General features: G+C 50.5%; 3 protein-coding genes across 4 annotated transcripts in view; 1 reads left to right on the forward strand and 2 right to left on the reverse strand.

Annotated features, from left to right (window-relative positions):
* The window catches only part of SLC13A3 (solute carrier family 13 member 3), a 28,425-nt gene extending 14,280 nt beyond the window's left edge, over positions 1 to 14,145 (reverse strand). For both annotated transcript variants that reach the window (XM_075517372.1, XM_075517371.1), the window contains exons 1-3: positions 14,035 to 14,145; positions 3,259 to 3,524; positions 2,731 to 2,894 (exon numbers count right to left, since the gene is read on the reverse strand). In XM_075517372.1, the coding sequence (XP_075373487.1) occupies positions 2,731 to 2,894; positions 3,259 to 3,524; positions 14,035 to 14,145 (541 nt within the window). The remainder of the gene's footprint in view (positions 1 to 2,730; positions 2,895 to 3,258; positions 3,525 to 14,034) is intronic.
* The window catches only part of SLC2A10 (solute carrier family 2 member 10), a 207,278-nt gene that overhangs the window by 171,811 nt on the left and 9,417 nt on the right, over positions 1 to 26,050 (forward strand). The window lies entirely within an intron of this gene.
* Positions 21,279 to 22,838, reverse strand: TP53RK (TP53 regulating kinase). The gene is made up of 2 exons (XM_075517368.1): positions 22,410 to 22,838; positions 21,279 to 21,891 (listed from the first exon to the last, which is right to left on the reverse strand). Exons 1-2 carry the CDS (start codon positions 22,810 to 22,812, stop codon positions 21,413 to 21,415), a joined length of 882 nt encoding a protein of 293 aa, XP_075373483.1. The 5' UTR covers positions 22,813 to 22,838; the 3' UTR covers positions 21,279 to 21,412.

The following is a 26,050-nucleotide window of genomic DNA, read 5'->3' on the forward strand; positions in this document are numbered from 1 at the left end:
CAATCACTGACTGCAGTTTATCTTGAATGTGCAGAAGATATTCTCTATGCAGGAAAAAAAGGATGGAAATATTTTCTCGTGATTTTTACCTGGAGATACCAAAGCTGCTCAGAGAAATGAAATATTGCCAATGATGGGTTAGTGGGCAGAGAGCAGGAGAGATGGTCAGGCTCACTAGCACAGTGGTTTCCAGCTTGTCACACACCTATCGCTGGAGATGTCAGACAGAATTGTAGGGAATCTATAACCTACCTCCGAAAGGAAAATTCTGGAAGTTGAAAAAAGCCTGTTGGTGTTCAATTTATAACCCTGCTTCGACCAACCAGAACCAGCTGGCACTTCAGCCGCCAAAGCTCATCTAACTGCGTTCTTGCATCAGTAGCCAATAGCATCAAAATGAACAAAACACTACACCAAATTCTAGCTATCAATGACACAAGCATGCAACTATTTACTCATCTGTAACATGCTGCCCACATGGCTGAGCATGGACATAAGTGATTGCAACCCTGAGGTTCTCTCATCAGCAAAAAAGTGTGACCAACTGATCAGAGACATCACTTTAATTCTGGCACTGTGTGTGTAAGCAAAGCCCTTCACAAAGCTGGTTTCATACACTTGCTGAGATTTCTTCAGAAAATCAAACGCTTTTACATGCTACATATTCTTTAATATATTTTTAAATTTTTTTTTAGCTACCCAAGTATTTTTTAGCCTCCTGGACACTACTACAGTGTTATTAAAGCATAACCAAGCAGATTTGCAAACTGACCTTATCATATGCCATTGTAAAAGTTTGCTTCCACATACAGTCCCCTCCGCAAATAAATCTGCCTGTCTTTTTTGGAACACAGATTACAATTCAGTTAGATTATAAAAATTAAATAAACTACGAATTTTTCTCAAACGCACATTCCTTACATTCAGTCAGGTTTCATCAGGTCTGTGAAAAAACTAACTGCAGCAGCCCCACTGGAGATGTGCAACCAGCCCTGCCTGCAGATGACACCCGACAGACAGGAACCCCTGCAGAAAGCTCACCTTCACGTCTCCGCTCCTAGGTGTAACACCAGCTTCACCGCCTTTGACTGACTTCAGGTTTAGGGCTTCCTTCAAGGAACTCAGCTTTTCTCATCCATTCAGAAAGGTTACAGAAAAGGATGAGTCTACCTTGGGACACTAAAGTTCAAATAAAAAGTCTACAAGAAAACCTGCGTTTCGATGTTGTACATTTTACAGATGACTCCTCCTTCACTTGTATTTATTACTTTTATAAGTCTCTACCTCAAAAGAAAAATACATCATCACGCCATCACATGATATTTACAAAGCATCACTTTATTCATTCTTCTACTTGCATGCCTCTCCCTTTGCCTTTTCTGGCTTCTCTCACCACTGTAAGCGTTGTGAGCCAAGGACATTAATTTTGTGCTTGCCAATGTCTAGGACAACGGGGGTCTTGATTTTATGTGTTCCCAAACTCTACCGTATTTACAGTCACAACTACACAGTCAAATCATTTCAGAGGATGGGGTCAAGAAGGTTAAAAGCAGACTGACAAAACACAATGCTTCTACAGAATAAGAAATTATAGCAAGGTCAGTGGGGTTGATTTTAATAGATGTGAACAGTCAAAAATTCATAAAGCAAATGTGATAAAGCAACCTGGAGTGCAAATATCTCACGATTGCTAGACATTAATGATGAATGATTAATTATATCTTTATTAGAGTATGCACACGTTCGAGTCTTCTTCTGGGGACTCATTTTTCTGCCTTAGGACTCAGTGGGAACCAAAAAGCCATTGCTTTTAAATCACAGGGGCAGAAGAATTACTAATCAGTGCAAGAAAGAGAAGCCGTGACTACCGCTCTAACTATCAGTAATAGCTGCAAAGGGGATTTCATGACTTCATTTATGTTTTGCTGTTTCTTACCACCATCTGCCAGAAGTCCAAACTCCTGGCAAATGACTTGTGAAGAGAGGGCTGGAGGAAGACCTTATCTGACTGCACACCCCTGACCCAGCCTGTCCACGACCTGCTCAGGAACACCACCAAGCAGCAGCATCAAGCTGGGAAATCACAAAGCACTTTATAAATAGCTATTTAACCTGCCAGCCTTCCCTTTTGTCCTCCCTTTCTCCTCCATCTCAGGCTCCAGTTTCGTGGGGGAACAAATAGGAAAACAAGAGGAGAACCCACCTGTCCACGAGCCCACGGCAGCCCTGTGTGCTGCCACGGAGGGGCCGTTGTCCTCGCCCTTGCCCTGCTCTCGCTGCCTGGCCAGTCCCTTGCCTGTCCCTGCAGCAACGCACAATTCCATAGCACTCATCTGCCCAAGTTTACTATCTACAGCCCTCCCTGGCTCTGGCTATCCCCGCAGCAAGGCATCCCTACGAATCCCATCACCACCACGCCCACAGAGCTGGACTTTAACTTGTGCCAGCAGCAGGTTTATGGAGCAGGTTGGCTGGGCATCACCGCTTCTTGTTTTTGCCAGACAACTCATAACCATTGCCTCCCGCATGACATGAGGAAGGGGCAGGATAAAAAGGAGTTTTATGCCAATACTCTTCCACCGCGGTAATAAAGTGTGTATTAAAATGGGACCAGCACTGAGACCAAGCTGCAGCTAAGAAACCTGGTACTTGTGCCAGTGAAGTCAGTAAAATGGGGCATATTTGATGGCAGACCTCAGCTGGCTTATACTACTGCCCTGTCTCAATTACCTTGGTTTTCTTCATTTTCCCTGTTCATATCCTTAGATGTGTCTTTCTCCCCAAAGAGGCTTTTTAAAATTGCATTTGCAATTGGAAGCATCATAGCAGTGGAGGCAGTATTACTTAACCACATGGACAGGAAAGACGTTGTCAACATCATCCCTAAAATTAGTCTGGAAGAGAGAAAAAAGGAAAAGCTGAATTTCTTCAGTTTGGCAAGTTGTCTGATATATTATAGCTATAGGAAGAAAAGCTCATGTGCAGGGATAACAAAACTAATAGCAAAAAGGACTTCTGCGACTATCCAGTAACTGGATGGAGCACAAATACGGAGCTGAACCAAATGATTCTCCTTGTGCTCTGCTGGCCTCTGAGCAAAGGCAAACAGCTGAATAAACTCAATAAGCTGGAGAAAAGGGGGTGTGGACAGCCCCCTGGTATGGGAGACACTCGCATCTTGGCCCGGCACAGCAGAGCCGCTTCCCGAGCGCCTGTAGCTCACGTCCCCCATGGAGGTCCCCCTGCTCCCGTAGTCACCTGGCTGGCTGGACTCCCACCAACATGAGGACCCGGAGCGCGATCCTGCGGTGTAAATTCCACTCCTCAATGGCCGAGGCCATGATTAAACCACTGAGGAAGAGGAAATTGGTGTCTAAAAAATATTGTGGGCAAACTTTGTTAGATGGGAGGATCCCCAGGAAGGGAAAGAGGACGATGGGCAGCAGAGCCGTCACGGCCAAGGGCAGCGCCTCTGTGCACCAATACAGGGCCATCAGCAGGATCACATAGAGACATCTTCCTTCCTGCAAAAGGAGGAGAGACAAAAGGTAAGACGTGGCATTACAGAGATATCTTTTCACTTGGAGACACCTAGACAAGCAAAATGCACCAATTACTCCTTCAAGGATACAGTATTTCTCCAAAATCATTTCCATCAAGTGCAACATCTTCCCCCCTACACTGTGTAGGGGTTCAGAACTTACGCTGATCCTCTGAGACCACAGCAAAACCCAAATCCCCCTCGATTGCCTGAGCTTCCCATGTGCTGCAGGGCGGCAGCGCACTGGGGCATCAACCAAGGAAGCTCTGGCGAGTAGGAACTGCCCCATCGTGTTGAATTAGGGTGGTAATCCTCAGCAGGCACTGCTGCTAACATCCTTAGGTGTCCCAATATCTGACCCTGCTACACTTAGTGTTTGTGCTTTCTCTCCAACTTCCACAGACCGTGCTTTGCATGGCTATGGAAAAACAGCTTTGACAGATGGATGTATCAAGTCCCCACACTTGCAATAGGAGGCACACAGAAAGGTTTCTTTTCTTGGATCAGAGTCTCCCAAGAGATCTGTGAGAAACCATTCCATGGCAACCCATCCCAGTCCCTACGGAAATCAGTAAATCAGGCGCCCCGGTGTCACAGCGCTTCCTGAGGGCAGGGAGCTCGCCCATGCCCAGCATCGCCCCAGCCTCGGCCAAGGCTGGCAGAAACCCAGTGCCCCTGCGCCGCAGCGCGAACTCATTCATCCGCCCAGGAGTTTGGACAAACTAGACCAAAGCCATTTGTCATGGCAGCCACGGCCGAAATAACGAGCAACGGAAAGAAGTCAGGAGAACGGCTCCAAGCCCAGGAGGGGAGAACCCCGGGGGGGTGGCAGGGGGGAGCCCAGTGCGGAGCTGGGCTCGGCCACGGCGGGGCTGAACGGGGATATTGTCAGCGACCGCGGGGCAGAGTGCCCACAAGCACTATAAATAACAGCTGAGAGTCATTTGGAAGCCACAGAGCTACTTATTTTACCGCTCTTTTCCAGCTTCTTGAACAGGTTGAATTGTTACAGGTTGAAAGGCACCTCTGTCCCTCCGCTTGGACCTTCCTCCCCTGCACCCGGGGCTAGGCTTGCTGGGGCTTTTGTGAGGGAGATGACGGCTCCGCTCCCTGCCGCGGCTGGGTCGGGAACAGCGCGGGCTGGGAACTGTGTGGAGCTGCATTTTGGGGATAACGTGGTCTCAGCTGCAGCATTTGAGCACGCAGCAAGGCAACAGAGCAGGTACAGCGGAGCCACAACTCGCCTGGCCACCTGCAAAAAATTCACTCCAGACCTTAGCTGACTGCGGTCGTCCCCGGGCTCCTGGAGCAGACACCAGCCCAGTAACACACCCACAAACTGAGGACAAAAAACGCCCACGGTTATTGAGAAAGCCAAAGAGCAGAATCTACCCTGACACCCTGCTGGGTGCATAAAGCTGAGTGAATTGAAACCAATACGGATTTATCGTTCAATACATCTGTAGTGAGTGTTTGAAAAGTGGCAAGAGCGACCGACTTTCTGATTTGCTTTTAGCACTCAAGCTTTGCATTTCACCAGCAGTTCTGCTAGTAAAGCTCCACTGCTTCCGTGCACGTGGAAACACAAATATCGCAGAACTGAGAGTAATTTGCTTTGATTTTTTAACACATTAATCACAGAGCAGCCACCACTTCATGTGAGGTTCCCAAGATCTGAATTTAAAGACCATTTGCAGTCCTAATTTTAGATCCCGGTAAAATGACATACAAGACACTGTGAAGTAAACCCTTGCCGTTCCCAGGGCTCAGCCCTGGCACCTGGCAGCTCCCATGAGCTCCCCATCGCTTCACCTCCTCCAAACCAGCAGGACCAGAGCAACAAACCTGGCAGTGCTAAATTTTGCAAAAATAAAGAATCATGTTTTAAAATGTTTGCACACTAGATTAGTGATTTCATTCCCATGGCAACTGATAATTTGTCTTTACTCTGGCTCTTTTGATACAGCAAAGAAGCAGCTTTGCTCTCATTAAGCCCTTTTCCATTTGATCTCTAAAGGCCATATAAATATTGTTTTTCTCCCACTGGCAAAATGTTCTTCGGTTTTCTGCAAGGAAAGTTGCACCAAAGTCAACTTCAAAATAATGACACTTTGCCTCTTACAGGGGTAGAGCAACTGAAAATATTTAACAATGCCTTGATATCAGAGCATATCAGTGAAGGCTTTAGTTGACTTGATGAAATAGCTGGAGTACAATTTAGAAATCAATTATAAATAAGGGATATTTATTCTCTGGTGTATGGAAAACGTTCTGGAAAACATTGCAATGAAACACAGCATGAACTTAGTAACTAATCTTCATTACAAGAGCAAAAGCCAAGGGGTAAAACTGAAACAGGGCAGAAAACTACTGTATGGAGGGTTTTCCCAAAATTTTGAAATCTATATGGATCAACAGCAAACCACTTTAAAAAGAAAGCTGTAGTATTGTTTATCCAACTTATTCTACCCCAAAAGAGGGCAAATTGCACCTATATCAAACAAGTTTTTCACATAAGATAGGGCAATCATTGAACAAAAACAGAACAAGACCACTTCAGAATAACTTAGATTTGGAGCAAGCACTCCCCAGAATAAAAAAGAATAAAACCATTAATAAAAAATTGAACCAAACTCTAAATAAAATTGAAAGGTTTTTGGTTTCAAGACATCTTGCAAATGTTAATTAATTAATGCTCCTGGTGCCCAGCAAGTTTGATTAGTATGCAAACAATAAACGCTAACAAATGTCGGAAGAATGGTCTTTTAGGGAGCTGGCCGCGGCTGCCCACGCCGTCGCGCGCAGCACCATCACCCACACATGATCTCTATCCTCCGATCCCTCTGCTGTGTCCCTGTCAGACTCCTTCCACTTCTCTCACCTCCCTGCGGCTTTGTTTTTATTTTTTTCAAAATAAGTCTATCAAAGTTCAGGGGGAAAAATGGTAGCACATATGAACTTTAAAATGGGTCTTGTGATTGGGTTAATTTTATAACCATTTAATGATTTCCAGGCAAGTGCTTGGTGGCTCTGGACTACAGCAGCTCTCTTTCCTGTTGCTCAAGAGCCCCGGGAATGACCTCTGCCCCTCCAGACACAGATCCTGTCTCACTGCACTGAAAGCACGGGGGATTTTCCACGCTGGGGGACCTGCTGAGCTACGGCAGAGGAAGCCAAGCCACAGGGTAGTCTCCCGTGGGCAGGAGAGCTGGGGGGAGCAGGAGGTCTCCTGGAAGGGCCGACGAGGTGCCCCAGGGAAAGGAGGTGCTGGCAGGGAACGTCAGTCAGATAAGGCGAACTGGCTCGCTCAGGCGTAGCACCGAGTCACAGGCGTGCACAAGCCACCAGTCCCCACCGCCAACCTGACCGGGGACATCAAGAGCTTCAGCTGGACCTTGTACTCCACCAGCCCCAGGTGGCTCCTAGGCAGCCCAGTGCCGCCTGCCCAGCGCCCACAGCCTCCCCACCAGACAGACCCAGCACTCGAAGAAGCCCTACCTTGGCACTGCCGAGCTTTGGTTTTTCTCCATCAACGTTTGCATGTTACATGGTCATCACAGCCTCATCGCCACCACTCAGGCTCTCCCCATCACCCTTCCGCCCTATGACCAGGCAAACGAGTGGCAGACAGGTGACAGGGCCCCTCCAGGACCAAAATCCCAATACCAAGAGATATTTTGGCCGGAACTGGAGCTTTTCAAGCCCTTTTATCCCGCTACCATCACAAAGGAACATCCCATCTGTGATACTCAGAACTATTCAGTACAAAAAAGTACCAGTGGCTTTTGGCATCTCGCTCGCAGACGGTTCTCACTTTGCAGCTGTGACCGTGCTACCGGCCATCTCAGTCCCACCGCCTGTTCTCCAGTGCGATGGATATGTGAATCTGATTCCTCCTGACCCAGCTCCTGCAAACATTATGTAATCTGGACATAAACCAAGCCCTGTTTACCAGCCTTCCTGCCAGCAGAGTTGTTTTGCTCCCACTGGGTACTTGCAGAGTGGCTAGAAAGGGGTCAGTAACGCAGGGCACAAGCTGTAAGAGCTGCAGGGAAGATATTTTGCTCTGGAGTTATGCTAAAAAGACATAAAGCTTTATTAAACACTTTTATTTAAACTTCTTGGAGTATTTTGTAGTTGGCAGAAAAACAGAATCATTTTCTCTGTTTTACAAATGGGTCAGCTGAAGCTCAGGGCAAGCGGGCAAATTGACCAAGATCAAGTAGGGAACTAATGACAAAAATGAAATGGGCATCTGAGAGAAAATCCTCCCTGCCTCAGAGGTCTGAGGCTCACACCTTCTCTTGGAGGCAGCAATAGATCCTACATCTTCAAACAGTCATGGACTGTGAAGCTAAAACAGCACAGTGTGATGATTTGACACCCTGGGTGAGATTAACAGGGCTCCCCTTTTGAATCTCCATTTCAGCAGCAGGGTTTGGTTTTGTTTCTAAGATAGATCCACCACATTTGATTAGAAAAAAAAAAAAGAAACATTTTCAGTGATAGTGAACCCACCACAAGTTTAGTAAGCCGTTCCTATTATTAATTAACCTGTTAAAATTATGTTGTGATAATCTGAATCTGCCAGCTTCAGTCCTTTGCATCTTCTTATATGCTCCTCCTTTATGCCTTAGCCTGGGCTGCCCTTATCCAAACTCTGCTCGTGATGGATGCACCTTCAATGTAGTGATCAAGTTACTCCTCGCCTTTTTATTCTTTGAAAGAAATAGGTTGAGCTCCCACAGCCTTTCATCACACGGCCTGTTTTCCAGTCCTTTACTCATTCTGAGACTTCTCCAATTTGTCAAAACCATTTCTGAGCTGTGGAAGCCAGACTGGAAGGGCGTTCTGGTGAAAGCCAGAACTTCAGCAAATAGCAGCCTGGTAGATCCTCACTGCTCTTGCTCAAATTTCACGTGTCCATAATACACACAATATCACATTAACCTTCTCGGCTGTGGGTAGCCAGTCTGGTAGCTGTGTTCAACTAATTACATATTGCCATCTCCAGCCCTTTTTTGGAATCTGCTTCCCAAGAGGGACTCCAGATGAGCCTGACCTGCAGTCAGTAGCCCCGGTGACCTCCCTCTACCCTGGGGCTTGTAGAAATGCACCTGGTTTATTGCTTCACAAAACTCCTCAGGCAGCTCTTATAAAATTCTTGTATGGAAGTTGCCTAAACCTGTAGTTTTTCAAGTAACCACGGTTGGATGCAAGTATTTTCATTTCCCTTTAGTTACTGTCACAATAAAAATATTTCATTATCAGACAGCTTCTTCTGATATAGGACTGTCCTACTAGCCCTTTCCTGAGTACAGAACAAAAATGCTTCATTGACTATGGCTTTTTCTGTATCGTCCATCTGGCAACAGAACACCATGGATCAGACTCCTTTTGTGCCACACACTCGAAACACCTCTCATCACCCTCAACACCCTGCCCAGGGATTTCTTCCTCAGTTCTTTCACATCCCTTTTCATATTTTATATGGTTCTTAACTTTCAGTTAATATTGCTTCTTGTCAACTTCTCTTTTCCCCCAAGTATGGCTGCTTTTGCTTCCTCTGTGCTGGCTTGCTCTTCGCCAGGCTTGCCCTCTCTCCAGACTGAAGCTCACAGTGCACATGGTAAAATGTAGTCACCCTACTTCCAGTTATCACCCCCTTTTCCTCGTTTTTCTCAAGTTCTTCCTCTCATCTCCTTTAACTAATTATTGCTTCTCCCAGTTATGTGGAATTGGCCTTGCTAAGTCACCAAGCACGTACATAACAGAGATGGACTTCACGCATGAAATTCGTGAAATCAGGCTACTCATTTCGCCTGCCAGCCTGCTCTCCTGACTGCCACCTCTTTGCCCGCCCGTGCTCCTGCCGTGCTCTCCAGCCCAGGATCCAGCTCCCCTCCACCTCCCAGGACACCCCGCTCCCAGCCCACCACCCCACTCGCCTACCTTTGCATCACCCCCTTTCCCCACAATGCCTTCATTTGGAGACGGTTCATGTTCTTTGCTTTCAAGAGCAAGCAATGTCATTTTTCTTCTGGAAGTTCTTAAAGTCTCCTTGTTCTAACCAGGAGGACTCATTACATCCAAGTTAATTTTAAATTGCTCTATGGCCACTGAGGAAGTCAAGTCTGTTTTCTGAAGACATTGGGCCCTATTTGCCTGCTCAGAGCTCCTTTTAGCAGATTTGGCTGCCTCAGCTGTTACCAAGCCAAGAGGCTGTAGACATTGAGTTCATTAGAAGCTGTTGGAACAAGCTCTTTGCACAGCTCATTAAAAGTGCCCCCATGCCCCTTCCAGCAGAACAGTTTCTCCAGCCCCTCCTGCCCTGCCCGAGCTCTTTGCAATCATTCACAGCCCTCCGAGCAGGGGGGTCGCAGGCACTTCCACTCACGGGACAAATATTCAGCCATTTCAGCAGCAACCAGAGCAGGAGGTGACACGCAGACCCTTGTGCAGAGAACTGGCTCCTGGGAAGCGGCTCCACACAGAGCATTTCCTTCTGCTGTTTCGTGTGATGGACACAAGTCACTGTTCCAGCCACGGTCTGGGGAGCACACCCTGAGTTCTCAGCAAACCTGCCCACAAAGCAGAAATTTTGTTTCTCTATTTAAGAGAAAGGAGATTGCAGACAAAACCACTTATGCAAGTCTCCCTCTCCACGACTGCAACCTACAAAGGGCAAAAATAAAAACAAGGGCTATCAATGTAATGTCAGCACCAGTGCCAGCCCTGGCACTGTCCCTCTGTGAAGGGACTCACACAGAGATCTGGAGAAGAACCAACGCAGGGTGACAGCTGACGAGAGCTTTAATAGCAGCTTCAGATATGGATGCTGGAGTTCATCAGCAACGAGCAAGGCCAGACTTGATGGATGATTTTTCTCAAAGGATTTCGTCTCCAGGGAGATGTCACTTAGGTGCAGGTTTCACTGGAAAACCCATTGCACCCAGACCACAAGGTGTCACTCGGAAGTACACACAAATCCAAGAAGCCACATCCTATTTGTGGTTCTCTATGAACTTTAGGTCATGACTTCTTGGTCTCCAGATCCAAGTGAAATGCTGCCCTTGAAGCCAAAGCTCAGGTGGCTCCTTATGGCTCCAGTCCCTTGGGAGATTAAAATTGCTGAGCATCCCAGTGGGGAGAAGGTAAATGCTGACATGAAGTGGGAACAGATTTTAGCATCCCCAGAGCAGGAAAGTACTGCAGAGGTGCTTGTAAGACACCTTCTCACAAGGGAAACCTCATCCTGAGACTAGCAAGGGCTGAGCCTCACTGCTTCTCATCTCCTACCAGTCTCTATAACACCCTGCAGGGTAGCACACCAACCATCCCAGCAGGCACACAAGGCTCTCCAGCCCATCCAATTCTCTCATGCTCCAGATGTGCAAGTACTTAGTACCATCAAGGTTGCTACAATGACTGCACCACACCCAGGAGCTCCTCCTGCCCCAGCCTGCTTTCCATGGGTGCCCTGCCTGGGACAGCCTCCCAGTAAGACCAGCAGCAGCCCAGTCAGGTGAATTCCTTCCGAGATGGAGCTTGCTGAACACCTGCAGCAGCTCTCATGACCTGGATGCCCAGGAAAGCGCGAGCCTGAGCTCGAGTCCCGTGTTAGGATAAACCACCCGACCGGTGCAGCTGAGGGCACATGTTTTCCATCATGCGCCAGGATAACTTCCAAACTCCACCACCCCAGATCCCCCGCCTGCTGAGCCTTCGCCCGTTCCCCCCTTGGTGTTTCTACACCGCAGTTAAAAGCGTAACCTGTTCCCTTCCCCTCCTGCAGCCCTCCTGGGGCTCAGGCTGCGGAGGGCAGTTCAAGCAAGCTCCGGACGTCAGAACTTAATCCCCTGTTGATGCAACAGCAAGTTTCCTTTCTTGCTGAACAAGTGAGAGACAATTTTGTGTTGAAACTGTGGATGAATCACTGACCCCTGAACATGAACAGATACAATTTTGTATGGTAGCTCACAGCTACAGGTTCACCCCTATGCCAAACTCCGGGAGAACTTGGTGAAGCTGCAGTCGGGCTTGCTTGAAACGTTGCACTGGTTAACGCGAGCATTAGAGTTTTGACAGTGACCAGTGCAGGTACCAGCCACTCCCACTGCTACCGACTGTAACGCATTTAGCGCCCACAGAAAAGGAAGAACAGACCGCTAAGGCGAGCGGGGCCAGTCAGCTCTGCCAGGGCTTCTCCTTCCCTGCTCACAGCTGCCCCGCTGCTCCTTCACCCTCTCAGCTGCAAACACTTCCACTTTCCCATCACCAGCTTTTCTTTAATAAAACAGCATTGATCAGACTAGACTGTGCAGGAGGTCCTCCAAGGGTCGCACCCAGCAGCATGCTACCAGGACACGGCAAGAGTGGAGCGGGTGTGAACAGCACCGTTACACCAGCAGAGACATTTTTTTTCTTCACATGTGGAGAAACCCCTCTCCTGAACACCCAAAGCTTCGCACAGCCTGTGTAACACTATACTCTTCAACCAGTACACAGAGCATCTCGGTCGAGGGCCTTCCCGCAGCGCAGCGCCAGGTTCATCTGTGATTTGTTCTCACAATTAACCACTGTGCGGTTCAGGCACAAGCTTGCATGTCAAGACGCGGTGCATCTCCTCACCCTCTAACCATATCTCATGATTTTACAAGTGGCAACATCAAACAAGATACTATTAAATATAGTTTAAGTCACTTGTTCAGCTACCATAAATGAATGTACAAATATAATTATCTACTTATGAATCTGCAAAGGAATTAAGTACCTGTTGTGCAATGTGCTTTCTGCTCTTTGAGGCAGACATTTAGTATATTCCTATTAAGAACTCACCCAATAATGCAAAATAGAAAAAAGGAAGATTAAATCCAAAGAATTTTCTCTTTTAACATATGGTGTCATTAAATAAAGCAATGGTAATTCTTGTTTGTTATTATTATTATTTGGGAAATTTATTTTGCTGTCTTAAATGCAAAGGTTTCACCTGAGAAGCACTATACAGGCAGAAGTAAATGCCACCTTTGTGTCTTTACAGCATCTGAATCATCCTATAGTTACTAAGTACGAACATCGCTTATTTTCTGATGTAAACAAAGTCATTCTCAAATGGATCTGAGTCAGAATGTAAGAGTGAAATCCTGCCCATACTGAAGTCAATGGCACAAAATTTCCCAGTGACTTCACTGCCCCGTGGATTTCAACCCAAGGCTCTGACCCCCTGGTGCACGAGAGCTGCATACATGGGACAGCTGCAAAAATCCTCCATTCTCCAAAATTTTGCCACAGACGGCTTAATGTGCAGCCTAACACACATGCCAAAGCCCAAACCTTAGCGGGAGACCAGTTTTTCCACGTCTACAGAACAACACAAATATCTTACTCGCAAAACCTTTTCGGATACAGCACCAAAGGTCCCCCCGAGAATCGCCCACCAGCAGCGCAGGTGGCACTTGCGGCTCCCTGCATTTCCCAGCCCTGCAGCACGAATCCCGCTGCATGGCCACCTCCAGCCCTGCAGCATCCATCTCTCCCTGCCCACACTGCTACCCGTGCGATTCCTATAGCAAAGGGGATGGGACAGCAACGCTGGGCAGCCTCAGAGCCCTGGGCACTTCCCTTCCACCCCAGCTCTGCAAACACCTCACCGGGTGATGCTGGCCGTGGACCTGCTTTGCCTCAGTTCCCCCAGCTCTTCTTTGAGAGCTACTGACAAAAACTACAATAAGGCAGCTAGGTATCAGCAAGAAGTACTAGTTAGTGCCACTGAGTTCCAGGTGATTCTGAACCATAGGTTCCTGACACCTCCCAACGTCTATATAAGCAACATAAATACAGCTCACACTATCTATCCCTTCTTCCCCATGAAAAGTTAAGATAACCCCAGGATGCCCCCTCCATTCGCACGCTAAGGTGGCTGCAGAAGGGCGAGGAGCTGCGGCAAACCGCAAGCTTTAGCGGTCCTCTCCCTCCGTGGGGAAACCCTGGCAGGTAGCAGGGTGACCCTCGTGAGGGCCACACACTGCTGGGGCTGAGGCAAGAGGTGAGCAGCAAGGTGGCTGAGGGCACCGAGGCTCTGCCCCTGCTCCGTGTCCCCAGGGCTGTGCCCCGCAGTTCGTGCCCCCGGCCTGGAGCGCTGATCCAGGCACTTGGTCCACGCCCCGAGCCAGTGTCCCCGCTTTGCACTCACGGTCTGTGTCTCCTGCCCGACGGCCCCAGCCGGTGCCCCCCCGTTAGCGTGCCCTAGCTGGTGCCCCCCGTCTGCGTCCCTGGCTGCAGCCCCCCCATCCGCTTCCCTGCGCAGTGCATCCCAGTCGCCCTCCCCTGCTCCGTGCCCCCAATCCGGGCGGGCGTCCCCACTCCGCGCCCCGGGGTGGCAGCCCCAGCTGCTGCGCCCGTCCACGCTCCACGGCCGGCGGTCTCCATCCGCGCCCCCGCTCCGTGCCCCGCACCAGCGGCCCCCAGCCCCGCCGGTGCCCGGGCGCGGGTACCTTGGCGGGCAGGCTGAGCAGCACGGGCACCAGCGCCAGCGGCGCGCACAGCAGCACCACGAACCGCCGGACGCTCCACGCCTTCTTCACCACCGCCCCCAGCGCCGCCATCCCGTCCCGTCCCGTCCCGTCCCGTCCCGCCCCGCCGCCGCGCCCGCCGTCGCCGCTCCCCCCCTTTATCCCGCGGGAGCAGAGCGCGGCCGCCCCGCCCGCCGGGAGGGGCCCCGCTATACCGCCCCGTCCCGCTATACCGCCCCGCCCCGCTATACCGCCCCGCCGTACCGCCCTTCGCCCCCCTATACCGCCCTGCCACCCTGCTATCCCCCCCCCCCCCCCCGACCGCTATACCGGCCCCCTATGTCGTGCCCGTCCCCCCCATCTCACCGTTCCCCGCAGCTTCGGCCGCGCACCCGTCGCAGTCGGAGGGGCTCGGCAGCGGAGACGTTTCGAACCTGGTTCAAAAACTCTGGCGGCACAAGAGCTCGTTCGGTTTGACCATCTGTAACTGCAGACCTTAAAAGAGCAGCGGGTTGTGCTAATAACGCAGGCTCGATACCTCTAAATATAAAGAAATAGTACAAGCGATTGCTAGGAAAAAAACACCCAAATGCAGCAGTTTGAATACCTGGTTTAGTTCTTAAACTTTCCCTGCTGTGGACAAACAGTACACAAATGCACATCATTAAAAACTCAAAAGCATGAGAAAAACAGGGAGCTGCGAGTGCTTTTCCCAATTCAATTTCACCAGTGACTCAGAGGTTTAACAAGCCGTCTGCAAAGCCATGTGAAACACTTTTTTGTTGTTGTTGTTAAAAATAAGTGAACACAACCAAACAAAAGGCCAGTGGTGCGGAGCAGGATAGAGCCAGGGGAAATACCGGAAAAGCAGGAGGCAAAGTCTTGGCTCACCCAAGTGTGAGCTCCAGCAAGCGAGTAGCATATGACTATACCCTTGCTGGCCTTAACATAATCAGGCTGGGCCCATGCAGTTAAGGATGCTTCAATCACGAGTCAAAAAGAAAACACAAAAGCTGCCCAGTTCTAACTCTGAGGACAGATTTGCCTGCCAGCTCTGCCCTGCATCAGGGTCATCACAAAGAAAACGGGTGAGTATGTAGGGTTGGACGGATTCCGCTCCCCTGCACCGAGGTAAATCTCAGCGTGCGCTGCAGAGGCTGCCGGTCTCCGTCTGCCTGTGGGAGCCCCAGTGAGAGGCACGCATCACAGGAGACAGCTGATGTACTATCAAGTTGAGCAAGAGATCAAAGTCAAGGGAGCTGCATTTTCTCTCCGCTTTTTGCATCGCCTGGATTCTCGCAATTGCAGGCTAAGTGAAGCTGAGTAGTGAGGAGAAAAAAGGGAAAGCAAAATAAGTACTTCACCAGCATCCTTTGAGTACTTTAAAACATATTCAAAACCTGGGTGAGTTGACCCCATATATACAAAAGATGTATAAAAATCATGTTCAGTGGAGAAACCTTTCTCTTTTCACAATTAATCAGCTCTCTGGAGAATTACTACCTCCAGGCAGGTCACCCCTAGAGCATCAAAGAAGTTGGACTCAAATGCATCGGTTAAAAAAGCAGATCCCACTGAGGAAAGCTCTCTCCAGCTTATAAAAACCATGAATCACTGGCGTAGAGGGAACAAGAAATTAGAGAAGAGTGTGGTGATACAATCAGCATTAGAGACAGGACTGTACCCCTCTCTGAACAGACTCTGCTCCGGGTGTGGATCCACCTCCTCTGTTCCCCTCCCTCTCCTTAACGGCATATATATAATTTTGCATAAATAGTAACAAATCAGTTAATCCCCACGGCCATCCCGGGCAGGGGCTAAAGGGTGACGGCATCACCACTGCGGCTCTTTTCAAATAGCAGAACGGACACAAAAGCTTTTGCCGGGCACTGCCGGGGGCCGCTGGCAAAGCGAGGATCCGGCATCCGCCTGGCGCCCGGCCCTGCGGCTGCCCAGCCCCGCTGGCAAACGCACCTTCTCTTGGGGCCCAAAAGAAAGCACAGGGCTGACTGAGAGAAAGCTATGGGGATTTTTATCTCGCCTTTCTTTAACTGCTCAACAGCATGAATAAAAAGTTGTCATGATAAAATAAATGAGTAGGAGATTCCTGTGCTGCCTTAATGCCACTGCAGTGGGCTATGGGAGCATAAGCTGCTTTAGCACTCAGGTAGTGGTGCATGATGGAGAGGATGGGCAGATGGATGGCTGAAGATCTGAAAGCAAAATTCAGGCCATCAAAACAAGGCAACTGCTTAAAACAGGTTCAGCTTACCCAATATACCCATCAGCCCGAGACTGGGTGCACATGTATGAGTGTGTGCCATGTGCTGGACCAAAGGAGCTCTACAAAATCAACCTTGTAAGTTAAAAAAAAGCTTCAAAAGAATAATAAACTGTCAATGCCACAGTCTGTCTTTCTCCTATGAAGATACAGATTTCTGCCAGTGTGGAAGGCGAGGGGAATGGGAGCGCATTCCCTCTCCGAGACGTGAGTCACGTCCCTGCCTGGACAGCCCCTTCTCCCATCCCAGCCAGCCCCTCTCAGCTCGGCGGGGCGGATGCTGGGCTCAGCCTTCAGCACTTCCCAGCCGAGCACGTTGCACGGGGGCTACATGCTGGTTCACTTGGCCTTCCAGGACTTCAGCTGGGAATTAGCATTTAATTAATTTGTTTCCTTGTAAACTCCATCTCGACCACCCCTATTCCCAGTGCCAGCAGCAGCCGCAGCTGCCCTCAGTGTGCCCTCCCTGTGCTCCATGGCCATCGCTGGGATCAGGCCTCGCTCCGCTCCTGGGCCATCACTATCCGTTACCTACAGAGGAAGTTGAGCTTATTGCAGAAGAAAGAGGCGCTGCGTGGTGCCCAAAGAGACCACTGTGGGACACAGCTTGTGCTTGGGCCAGAGAGAGGCTTTATTTATCTGTAGTGACCCTCACATAGTGAACTCTGGGTTACAAATGAGCTTTTATGCTTTTATGGCACTAACTTGGTTTCCCATCAGCACTGATGGGAGAGGAGGGTTGCAAAAGGTTATCAGTGTTTTGCATCTTGCAAAACTGGAAAATATCAATTTCCTGCAGACATCAAGGCCTAGACTAAAAAAAGTTCATTTGAAAAAAACTACACCCTATAGCTTGTATGCACAGGTTTTACATATACACACAGTAACTGCCGGCACAGAGCAGCCACTGTCCAAAAGTCACGGTAACAGCATACCCAGATTATGCAACCGTATTTTCATTCCTGATTCTTGCCATACTAGTATGTGTTTTCTTTCATGTCTGTTTTTCCTCTTAGTGCTCCTATAGGTCTACAACTCACATCTATCTCCAAAAATCCCCTTATTTCAGTTCTGCACTTCTGGCATCAGTGGGCAAAACGGAACTTATCGTTATTACTGCAAACTAAAGTCAGGCTGGTAACCCCGGGCTCAGAAGCTGGCTCCCCACTCCCATGAGACAAATCACTGGTGATGGTCAGACACCAAAACAAACAAAAAAGGCAACTCCATCAATAACCAGCGATTCCCTCTGAAATCCTAACGCTGCCAATTCTGCTGATGAAACTCCTCCATTTCCTTTTATTCCTCTTTCCATGGCTTATTTGCACACTCCTTGTCTTTATGGCACTTGGGGTGATGCCTAGGTGTGGAGCAAGATCAGGCAGATGCTGGGAAGCCCCTGGAAATGATGCTGTTCCTGGCAGGCCTGGAGTTGGTCCCCTGAGACAACAATTCATTCTTAAAAGCAGGAAGATTCAAGCAGTAGAAAGACCCAGAGTGATCAACAGCACACAGTTATAAATATGTTCTGTCGAAAGAACATTTTTCCCAAATATAAAGGTTTTCCGGTGCCAGACACAGTGGCACAGAGACCCCCGGTGGCTGCGTGCCACACAAGCCACCACCCTGCACAGCCCCACCGCCCCTGGTGCCCCCCCGGGGAGGCCGCGGGAGGGCCTGGGGGCTGCGGGCCAACACAGCCTGGGGGCCGGTGAGAACAGCCCCTCCGGGTAAGCCGGGGCAGGACATCACCGCTTCTCCCGGTGTCACACGGAGCTGTGACCGTGCGCCGTGTCCGGACCCGTACTCTGAAGAGGGTGGGACTGACCGCTGGGCTGCTTTGGCCAGCGGTGGAAATACAAAACAAGACAGTCGCTCTGAGTTAAAAAGAAGTTTGGGGTTCTAGCCTAAAAGATCATTTACCTCTTTCCAAAGATTACTGTCTTGATTTCACTTAAAAGAGTAGGTTTTATTTTATTGGTTTTCTTTTTAAACTCAAACGAGCTAAACTGGGTTGCAAGGACTTTTTACAAAGTCAGACCAAACTCTGAAAGAATATTGGCGGCTTGAAACTGTATTTGCAGCAGATAAACTATTCATGTTAAAAAAAAAAAAAGAAAACAGGAGTCCTATTTTCCTTACGGGAATGCATGCACACTGGACACGAAGCCTGAGTATTAATAATGCAATGGCAAATTATATCAATAATAATAATTCAGTGTTGCTTACGACCATGCAGATGCACTGAAAGCTAACACAGCAGCAAGCCAAGCTATCCTCGGTCAAACCAAGACTGGAAACTCCATGTGCCTTGCGAACCAGCCAGGGAATCAGTGGTTTTCATCCAAGGAGCTGCTGCCACAGGCACAACCAGTGATACAGCTGAGGCTGCAAGAAGATGGGGGGTGGATGCTTTGCAGGTCCAAAGTGTCCTCTTTGCTGGACGTGTGCCTGCTGCGATTTTTCCACCCTCAAACAGCAATAGCTCAGCATTCACTACAGCAATCCATACAGACACATCAGGCTGATCAAGAGGAAATATCAACAAGCCGTACCACAGATGTGCAAAAAGTAACACTTATGTAACGAGGAGGAGTTTTATCATGCAGTGAAAAAGCAAAACATTTTGCTTTTCATTACCGGTAATGTTCTGCTTTGTTTTGAAGCTCCATCGCAGAGCAGGTTTCAGCAGAGGCCAATTCAGGAGTCCCTGCTAGAAGGCCAGTCCCACGCACCAGCGCCCCGAGAGGGCTGGCCTCGCCGCAGGCTGCTGACCCCAGCTCCGCTGCGGGGCTTCATCTCAGAGCACCATGCCGGCCATAAAAACTTGCACTTGATCAGCTTTGTTTCTACTCCGCGGTCCCACAGGGAGAGCTGCGTTTTAATAAACATAACGATAGTTAGAAACAGACTTCTTCTAAGGGCTTTACAAACATAACTCAATCCTGGCATCACCAGGAGACGGTAAAAGCGGTGTTTGTACAGATGGGGGATGGCAGGCAGGGAGGTTAGGCGTGCTGCCTCCCCTCAGTGGGTGCGGGATTCGGGGCTCAGATCAGGCCTCGTTAGGGGACTCGTTAGCTCACAACCACCTGCTCCCACCACGCCACGAGGCCCCGCTCCAGCGGTCCACAGGCCACCCGGGGAGCACCATTTTAAGTGACCATGTGCTGCTTGGCCTGTTGCATTCGCTCTCCAAGCAGGCAGGAGAGCATGCAGCAGCGGCAGCTGCTCCTAAAGCCCCACTGCTCCCCCCACGGAAACATGGCTCCTCCTTCTTGCCCCCAGCCCGGGCAGCGCCATGCTCCATGCGGGGCCAGCACAGCTGGGGCAGCCAAGCAATAAAAGCAAAACTCGCACCCGGGGCACGCGGTGCCGGCTCTGCAGAGAGCAGGAGGCCCTCGGGCCCCGCACCAAAGCTGTGGCTGGGCGGTGGAACCCGGGGCCCCACGCCGGGGCCGGGCACTCGCCCAGGCGGCTCCTCTGGCAAGAGGTGAATGCGCGCCGGGCACGGGCAGCCCGCAGCGCTAGGACACTTGCGCGGCCGCGAACTCACCACCTCCCCGCTCAGCGGCGGCAGCGCTGCGGCGGCGCCACCGCACGGAATGAGCGTCCCGCCGCGGCAGCGCCTTGTGGTTCGCGGCGCCGCCGGTCCGCCCCACGGCCCCCCCCGCCCCCGAAAGCTGCCCCCGCTGCGCCCCGCTCCTCTCCCTCCCCGCAGCTCCCAGCACCCTGCGGGCCGCGGCCCCGGGGCCCAGCGAGGGGGGCTCCCGCTTGCCCCGTCCCCTCCTAGCCCGTCCCCAGGCCGGGGTTTGCTCGGGTTGCTTTGCTGTAAATGGGGAGGAAGAAGCCCTCCACCCTCTTCTCCCCTGCCAGGCAGAGTTGTGCCCACCGTAACCCCCGCGCTGCTTTTCACAGCTGCTTTTTCCCCTCCGGATGGAAAGGACATGTCCGTGGCTGTGAAGAGGTGAGGAAGGGCAGGGTTTGCTCCCTCTTTTGCACAAGCATTCTCAGGCAGAGCACCAGCGACAGCATCAGGGAACAGAGGATCTTCCCCGACGGACGGCAGCTGCCCAGCACAGCAAAGCGCTCAGGCAGCGGTTCCCTGTTTCTTTTAAATCATTATCTGAAGTAAATGACAAAGCTCACGCGCTCACTCAGCACACAACTTGCATCCCAGTCTGCTTGTAACGCAGAGGACCGATGACCTTCTAACCCATCTGCTGTGCGGTTTGTAAGTTTTTCTTCTGGGCCATCTTACATTGCCACTATTAGATACAGTAATCCAGAAAATCAAGTAATATATAGAAAATGTTACCAAAAAAGCAGCATTACTGCCTACCTCTGCCAATTGCCTACCTAGGCAGGCAATCACAATACAAGCAGTCCCCCCTATAAAGCTCCAAAAAACGGAAATTTACAGCAGACTTCTTGCTTAAAGTAGAAGTTTCTCAGCAGAAAACTGTTCTTAACAATTTTTATATTTGCTTAAGGAAATACTATCGACCGAAAGTTAAAAAAGCCAAAATGACTACCAGAAGAAAATGAACCTGTCTTACATCTAGCACTCCATTTCAGCATTGCCCATGTCCTGGAATTCAGTCCTCCTAAATATTTTCAGGATGCATAGAGCCATTTACAATGAATTTAAACGCTTTGTTGTAAAGTCTTCTGAGAAAAATTACACATTTGTTTTTCTTAATTACCTTTTGTAAATGCTCTGGTATCCCCAGGTCCCTCTTTCCTCCCACAAATCCATGGTCCACAGGCTGAGAAAGATCACTCAGTGTGATTCTAACCACACGAAGAGGGCGAGTAACGGGAGGGACCCTGTAAACTACTTTTTAGAAGAAATATTTAACATTTATGAAAGAAGTGACCTTTAGTTGTTTCTCTCTTGTCTTTGCTCCCATCTCACAATTACTTTGGTTACTTTACCACAAACTCATTCAAATTTATTTATTTGAAGACACAGTTATCAAAATAGTGATCTGTGAAATAAAACCAACTGGAAGTATAAATACCCATATTTGCAGAACCTAAGTAGTAATATTTCTCCATCCCTAAGCCCGCTCTCTTCTACCCAATCATGGATCTCTTCCTTCCCCTAAGTCGTACTTCATCCAGCCTTTTGATCACAGGACCAGATTTTTTTGATGTGGCTGCATAGGTCTTGAGCAGAACTTTAAACATAGGTTCAGTATCTGGATGAGTACTAAGGAAGGCTTTTTCCAGAACATACAAATCAACTCCTTTATCCTCTGGAAGACCTGAAATAAAACTGAGTCCAAAGTCTATCAGCACCAAGTCTAGCTTCTCTGTGGGTGGTCGCAGAAGTATATTGGAAGTTGTAAGATCCCCGTGTATAAGATCTTCATCGTGCATTCTTGCTAACAGCTCACCCATCTTCTCTGCTAAGATAAGGAGGCTACTGGTATCATTCCCACTCTGTTGTACAGAATTAATATGATCTTGAACAGTAACTGAGTCTACAATATCTTCAAGATATATGGAGTTGGTGACATAATCCACGAAGTAGACCACTGGGGCTGAAATCCCTATTAAATGAAGAACAAAAATGCTAGTGGTTAATTTACAGGATTTTCCAACTTTACTTTAACAACAAAACTCAACCAATACAAGCCTTAAGCAGAAATGCCAGCTGAGATCACCCCGACCACTGATAACCCACATCTAGGAATTCCCCCGCCAACCCCCGTTTTCCAACCCATGCTGCACTAGCCCCCAGCCTTAAATCTAGTTGGCAGCTCGGGCTCGGTAACAGGATCAGCTCCTCCTGGAGCAAGACTCCCCGGCAAAACACGCATAGGGGCTTTCTGGCAGAGGACAAGCTGCGTTTTAGGAGGGCACCCTGAGAAAGCAGAGCGGGTCGCCCCAGGATGAGAGGAAACCGCCCGAATCCTTCAGGATGAAGCAGGAAGGCTGTCAAGTGTCTGTTACTTGCTCTGAGGCCGTGCAGAGCCGGGGGGCCGCCGGCGAGCACGGAGGCAACCCGGCTCCCAGGGCTGTCCGTCCTCACGCCGCCCCGGCCCGGCCCCGCCGCCCCCGGGCCCACCTGCCCGCCGGCACCGCAGCAGCGACCGCGCCTCCTGCGCCGTGCGCCGCCGGCTCAGCCGCTCCTCCAGCGCCGGGTGCCGGTACCGCTTCGGGATGCGGAGCTTGGCCACCGCCGCCCGCCCGAGGAAGAGCCCCCGGTAAACGCGCGCCTCGGCGCCCTGCTGCACCAGCTGCAGCCCCGGCAGCGGCGGCGGCGGCGCCTCGGCCTCGGCCACCACCGGGCCCGCGGCGCCCGCCTCGGCCGCCACAGGGCCCGCGGCGCCCGCCTCGGCCTCGGGCTCGTCCATCGAAGGGCCCGCGGGCCCCGCTTCGTCCACCGCAGGGCCCGCGGCCCCGGCCCCGGCCCCGGCCCCGGCCATGCCAGAGAGCACGCCGCCCGCCTCAGCCTCGGCCGCCGCCATCACAGGGCCTCACCGCCACAGGGCGCATGCGCATCGCGCCTCCGCTTCGGCAATCTTCGGTAGCCCTTGCCGGAAACCGACGAACTCCCCGAGCTCCACCTCTCCCCGCGTTGTACCGCACGCCGCGCCCCGCCTGCCCCGTCCTGCCGTTCCCGGTGCTGCCTCTCCCGAAACCCCTCTTTGTGCCCCCCCCCCCCCCCCCCCCGTAAGTCCTGCTGCCCTCTGCCTACCTCTGCCGTGCGGGGGGATGCGGAGTAGCTGCAGGACGGCAGGGCTTGTGCCTGAGCCTGCCCCGGCCGCAGCCGGGGCGTTTGCCGGTGTTTCTGGCAGCGCGGGAGCAAGACCCGCGGCTGCCCAGGGCCTGCAAGCGAGGCGCTGGGTATGCGCCTTCCCAGGGCGGCAAGCGGGGTCCTGGGGTCTCCCTGCAGTGCTCCCAGCACCACCTTGGAGCTGCCTGCCAGGGCATCGCCCCTGGGACACCACCACAGGGCATCGCCACCAGGACATCGCCACCAGGACATATCACCACCAGGACACCACCACCAGGACATATCACCACCAGGGCTCCACCACTGGCTCTTGGCGCTTCATGTGCCAAAAGCCTTGGCTGGAGCCCGTGCAGATCCACTGCAGCTTCCCAGTTCGTGGCTGGGGAGGAGAAGGGGTTTGCCCGTGGGCCGCAGGGGATCGCCAGCCTGCAACGGGGCAGGTGTGACCCGCGTGCCTGTGTGGGCAGCACCAAGGTTCTGCCCCTGATGCTGGCACCGGCTGTTCGTGCGGTGACACGGGTGTCCCCAGTTCCTCAAGCAGCCAAGCCCCACATCTCTGCATTAGTAAAAAATGGATAAACCTCATCATCTTGGGAGCAGTATTTGGGGTTTTTATGGCACACTGAAAACCCACTACTCTACTGGCTGATCTGCACATACCGCAATTTCTGTTCCTCAGAAGATACAAGAGGCTTCAGCCCAGCTCATGTAAATATGTTTTCAATTGTTGCCTTTGGAGGTGCCACAAGTCCCTTTTGTCCTTGTTTTCTCATCCGCAACATTTGTTTCCTTTTCAGAACATTTATATTTTATTAACACATTCCATACAGCTTACTTGTCATTGCATGGTGGGATCATGCCTGGCAAATATTTATCTTGCTTCAGTAACAACTTTTAAACAACCTTCCCAAGTTTTCAATGATACTGGTAATCTATCCTGCAATTCTGCCCGCTTGTGGCATCCTCCTTCGGCTGCCCTCACTGTGGCAGGGCTGCAGGAGCCCAGCAGCTTGGCCAGGGAAACAGATGCGTTCCTGGGCTCCGTGGCTGGAATTTGCAAATGCCACAAACAATCATATAAACAAAGAGGTTTTCCCTGTGTTGTGGGCAGATTTTATCCAAGCATCCGTGCACAGCCCCCACAGACATACATATGTAACCTATGAGCAAGTGCACACAGATGCCCTCAGTCCGTTATTCTGGTAAATATGATAGTCTTCTCTCATGCTGGCCAAAAACATCCTCCAGAGCTTTCAAAATACAAAAGAAAATATTTTTGCTTTATTTTTCCCATTATTTTATTTATTTAAATTTTATCTTCCCTGTGATTTCACTTATTCTTTTCTCTTTGAATGCAATAAACAGTTGACATAGCCCTTGGAAACCATCTAGAGCCATTTACAATATTTATGGTATCACCTGGTATTTTTATTGGAATATTGAATCACCCCAGAGAATTGCACTGAAGCCACAGATTCTCTGGTAAATTGTTTAATTATGTAACTTCGTTCTCCTGGTGACAGGCATCTATAAACTCTCCTTTTACAAACAATGTAATTGAGTTAAAAATTGCAGTGCAGCAAACCAAGCTAATGGAAACCAAGGCAGATCCCATGGGCTCCTCCCCGCACTCCTGCCGATCCCTTGGCATTGGCATCGGGCAGGCTGCAGCGCTGCAGGCCACTCTCCCATCACCCCCCGGCTTATTTAAGGATGGAGGCTGCGATCCTCAGAGCCGGACAGACTAGAAAAGGGCTGAATTTGGGCTACATCAGGACTCAGGTGGCTCCTTGTGCCCAGCTAAGGCACTTGTTGGCTCTGAGGTTGTGTCCTCAACCTGAAAAGTGTGGGCACAGGGATAAACCCTCCTGTGTGTGAATTCGCAGTGCTGACTCCCATCACAGCTCAAAATTACAGATCTTGGCCAATTCCCCCAGCAAGAGGATGCTACGGGCAGGGCGGGCTGTAGGGACCGGCCACCCAACAGAGGGGTGCAGGGACACAGGGGAGCACCCTGCGCTGCCGCAGGCTGCCATGCTGGAGGCATCCCCAAAATGTGCAGGAAACAGGACCCATGGGGTGACCACCAGCACTGACCAGCATTTCCAGCGAACCCCCCCGGCGTTAGGATAACATAAAAGAAACCATGTGCGGCCTGGCCTCATAAGGAGAAAGCTCTCTGGGCTGTAAACAACCATGCACTAAATGCAGGTGCCTGGCAAGCTGGCTCCGTCCCAGCCAGCTGTAACACTGGTGCCTGCTCTTGGATTATAATTTTCATCAATAACTGAACTAAGCTTGATCAATTTGGTCCCCTGAATCCCTTTCTAAGGGTCAACTGTAATTAGAGAAAACATTCTCAAGTGTGTGGTGAGCGTTGCTGAACACCATGTCTGCCTTTTTCCAGGATGGTCTTCTCTCTCCTCTTGTATTTATATTTTCATTTGTGATTTTTAAAGCCTCTTTTAGCTGCTCCAGCCCTGAGGTAGAGAGTAACATTTTCAGTAATCACAGCCAGGTTGTGTTACCAAACATAGGCTGCCATTTCACATGCCAAGCTCTTCAGGAAGCACATTCCTGCGGCTCAGCCCTGGAGAAGTGTTCGGCTGGGAAGCAGGAACGTGCCCTCGCGCCCCCCAAGTCCAGCAGCCAAGAGCGAGATAAGGATCAGATGGGGAAACGGCACTGTCAAGACACACAGTCTCGAGAGGAGGAGGAAAGCATTGCAGGAGGGAGCAAGGCTAGAAACACGCCGGCAGACATGAAGCCTGAGCCAATCCTGGTGGATCCAACCCATCCAGACCTTCTCATGCAGAGCTGAGGGACAAAGCTACTGCCTTCAACGGGCCCAGAATACCCATTAACTACAAATGGTATGCTAAGAAAGGTGTACTTTAAAAAACACAAAGGAAGTTTTTTTTCCCAAATTATCCCTGCTGTACATCATAGCAGGTTTTCAAGTTTTTTTC

Source organism: Mycteria americana, chromosome 14, assembly GCF_035582795.1.
Source record: "Mycteria americana isolate JAX WOST 10 ecotype Jacksonville Zoo and Gardens chromosome 14, USCA_MyAme_1.0, whole genome shotgun sequence".
Classification (NCBI taxonomy): Eukaryota; Metazoa; Chordata; class Aves; order Ciconiiformes; family Ciconiidae; genus Mycteria; species Mycteria americana.

What these genes read in the sequence shown, in the direction of transcription:
- TP53RK (XM_075517368.1), bottom strand. Translation starts at nt 22,812, where the DNA reads ATGGCGGCGGCCGAGGCTGAGGCGGGCGGCGTGCTCTCTGGCATGGCC. An exon ending in GCTGCGGTGCCGGCGGGCAG is followed by an intron (nt 21,892 to 22,409) that starts GTGGGCCCGGGG and finishes TTCATTTAATAG; the next exon opens with GGATTTCAGCCCCAGTGGTC.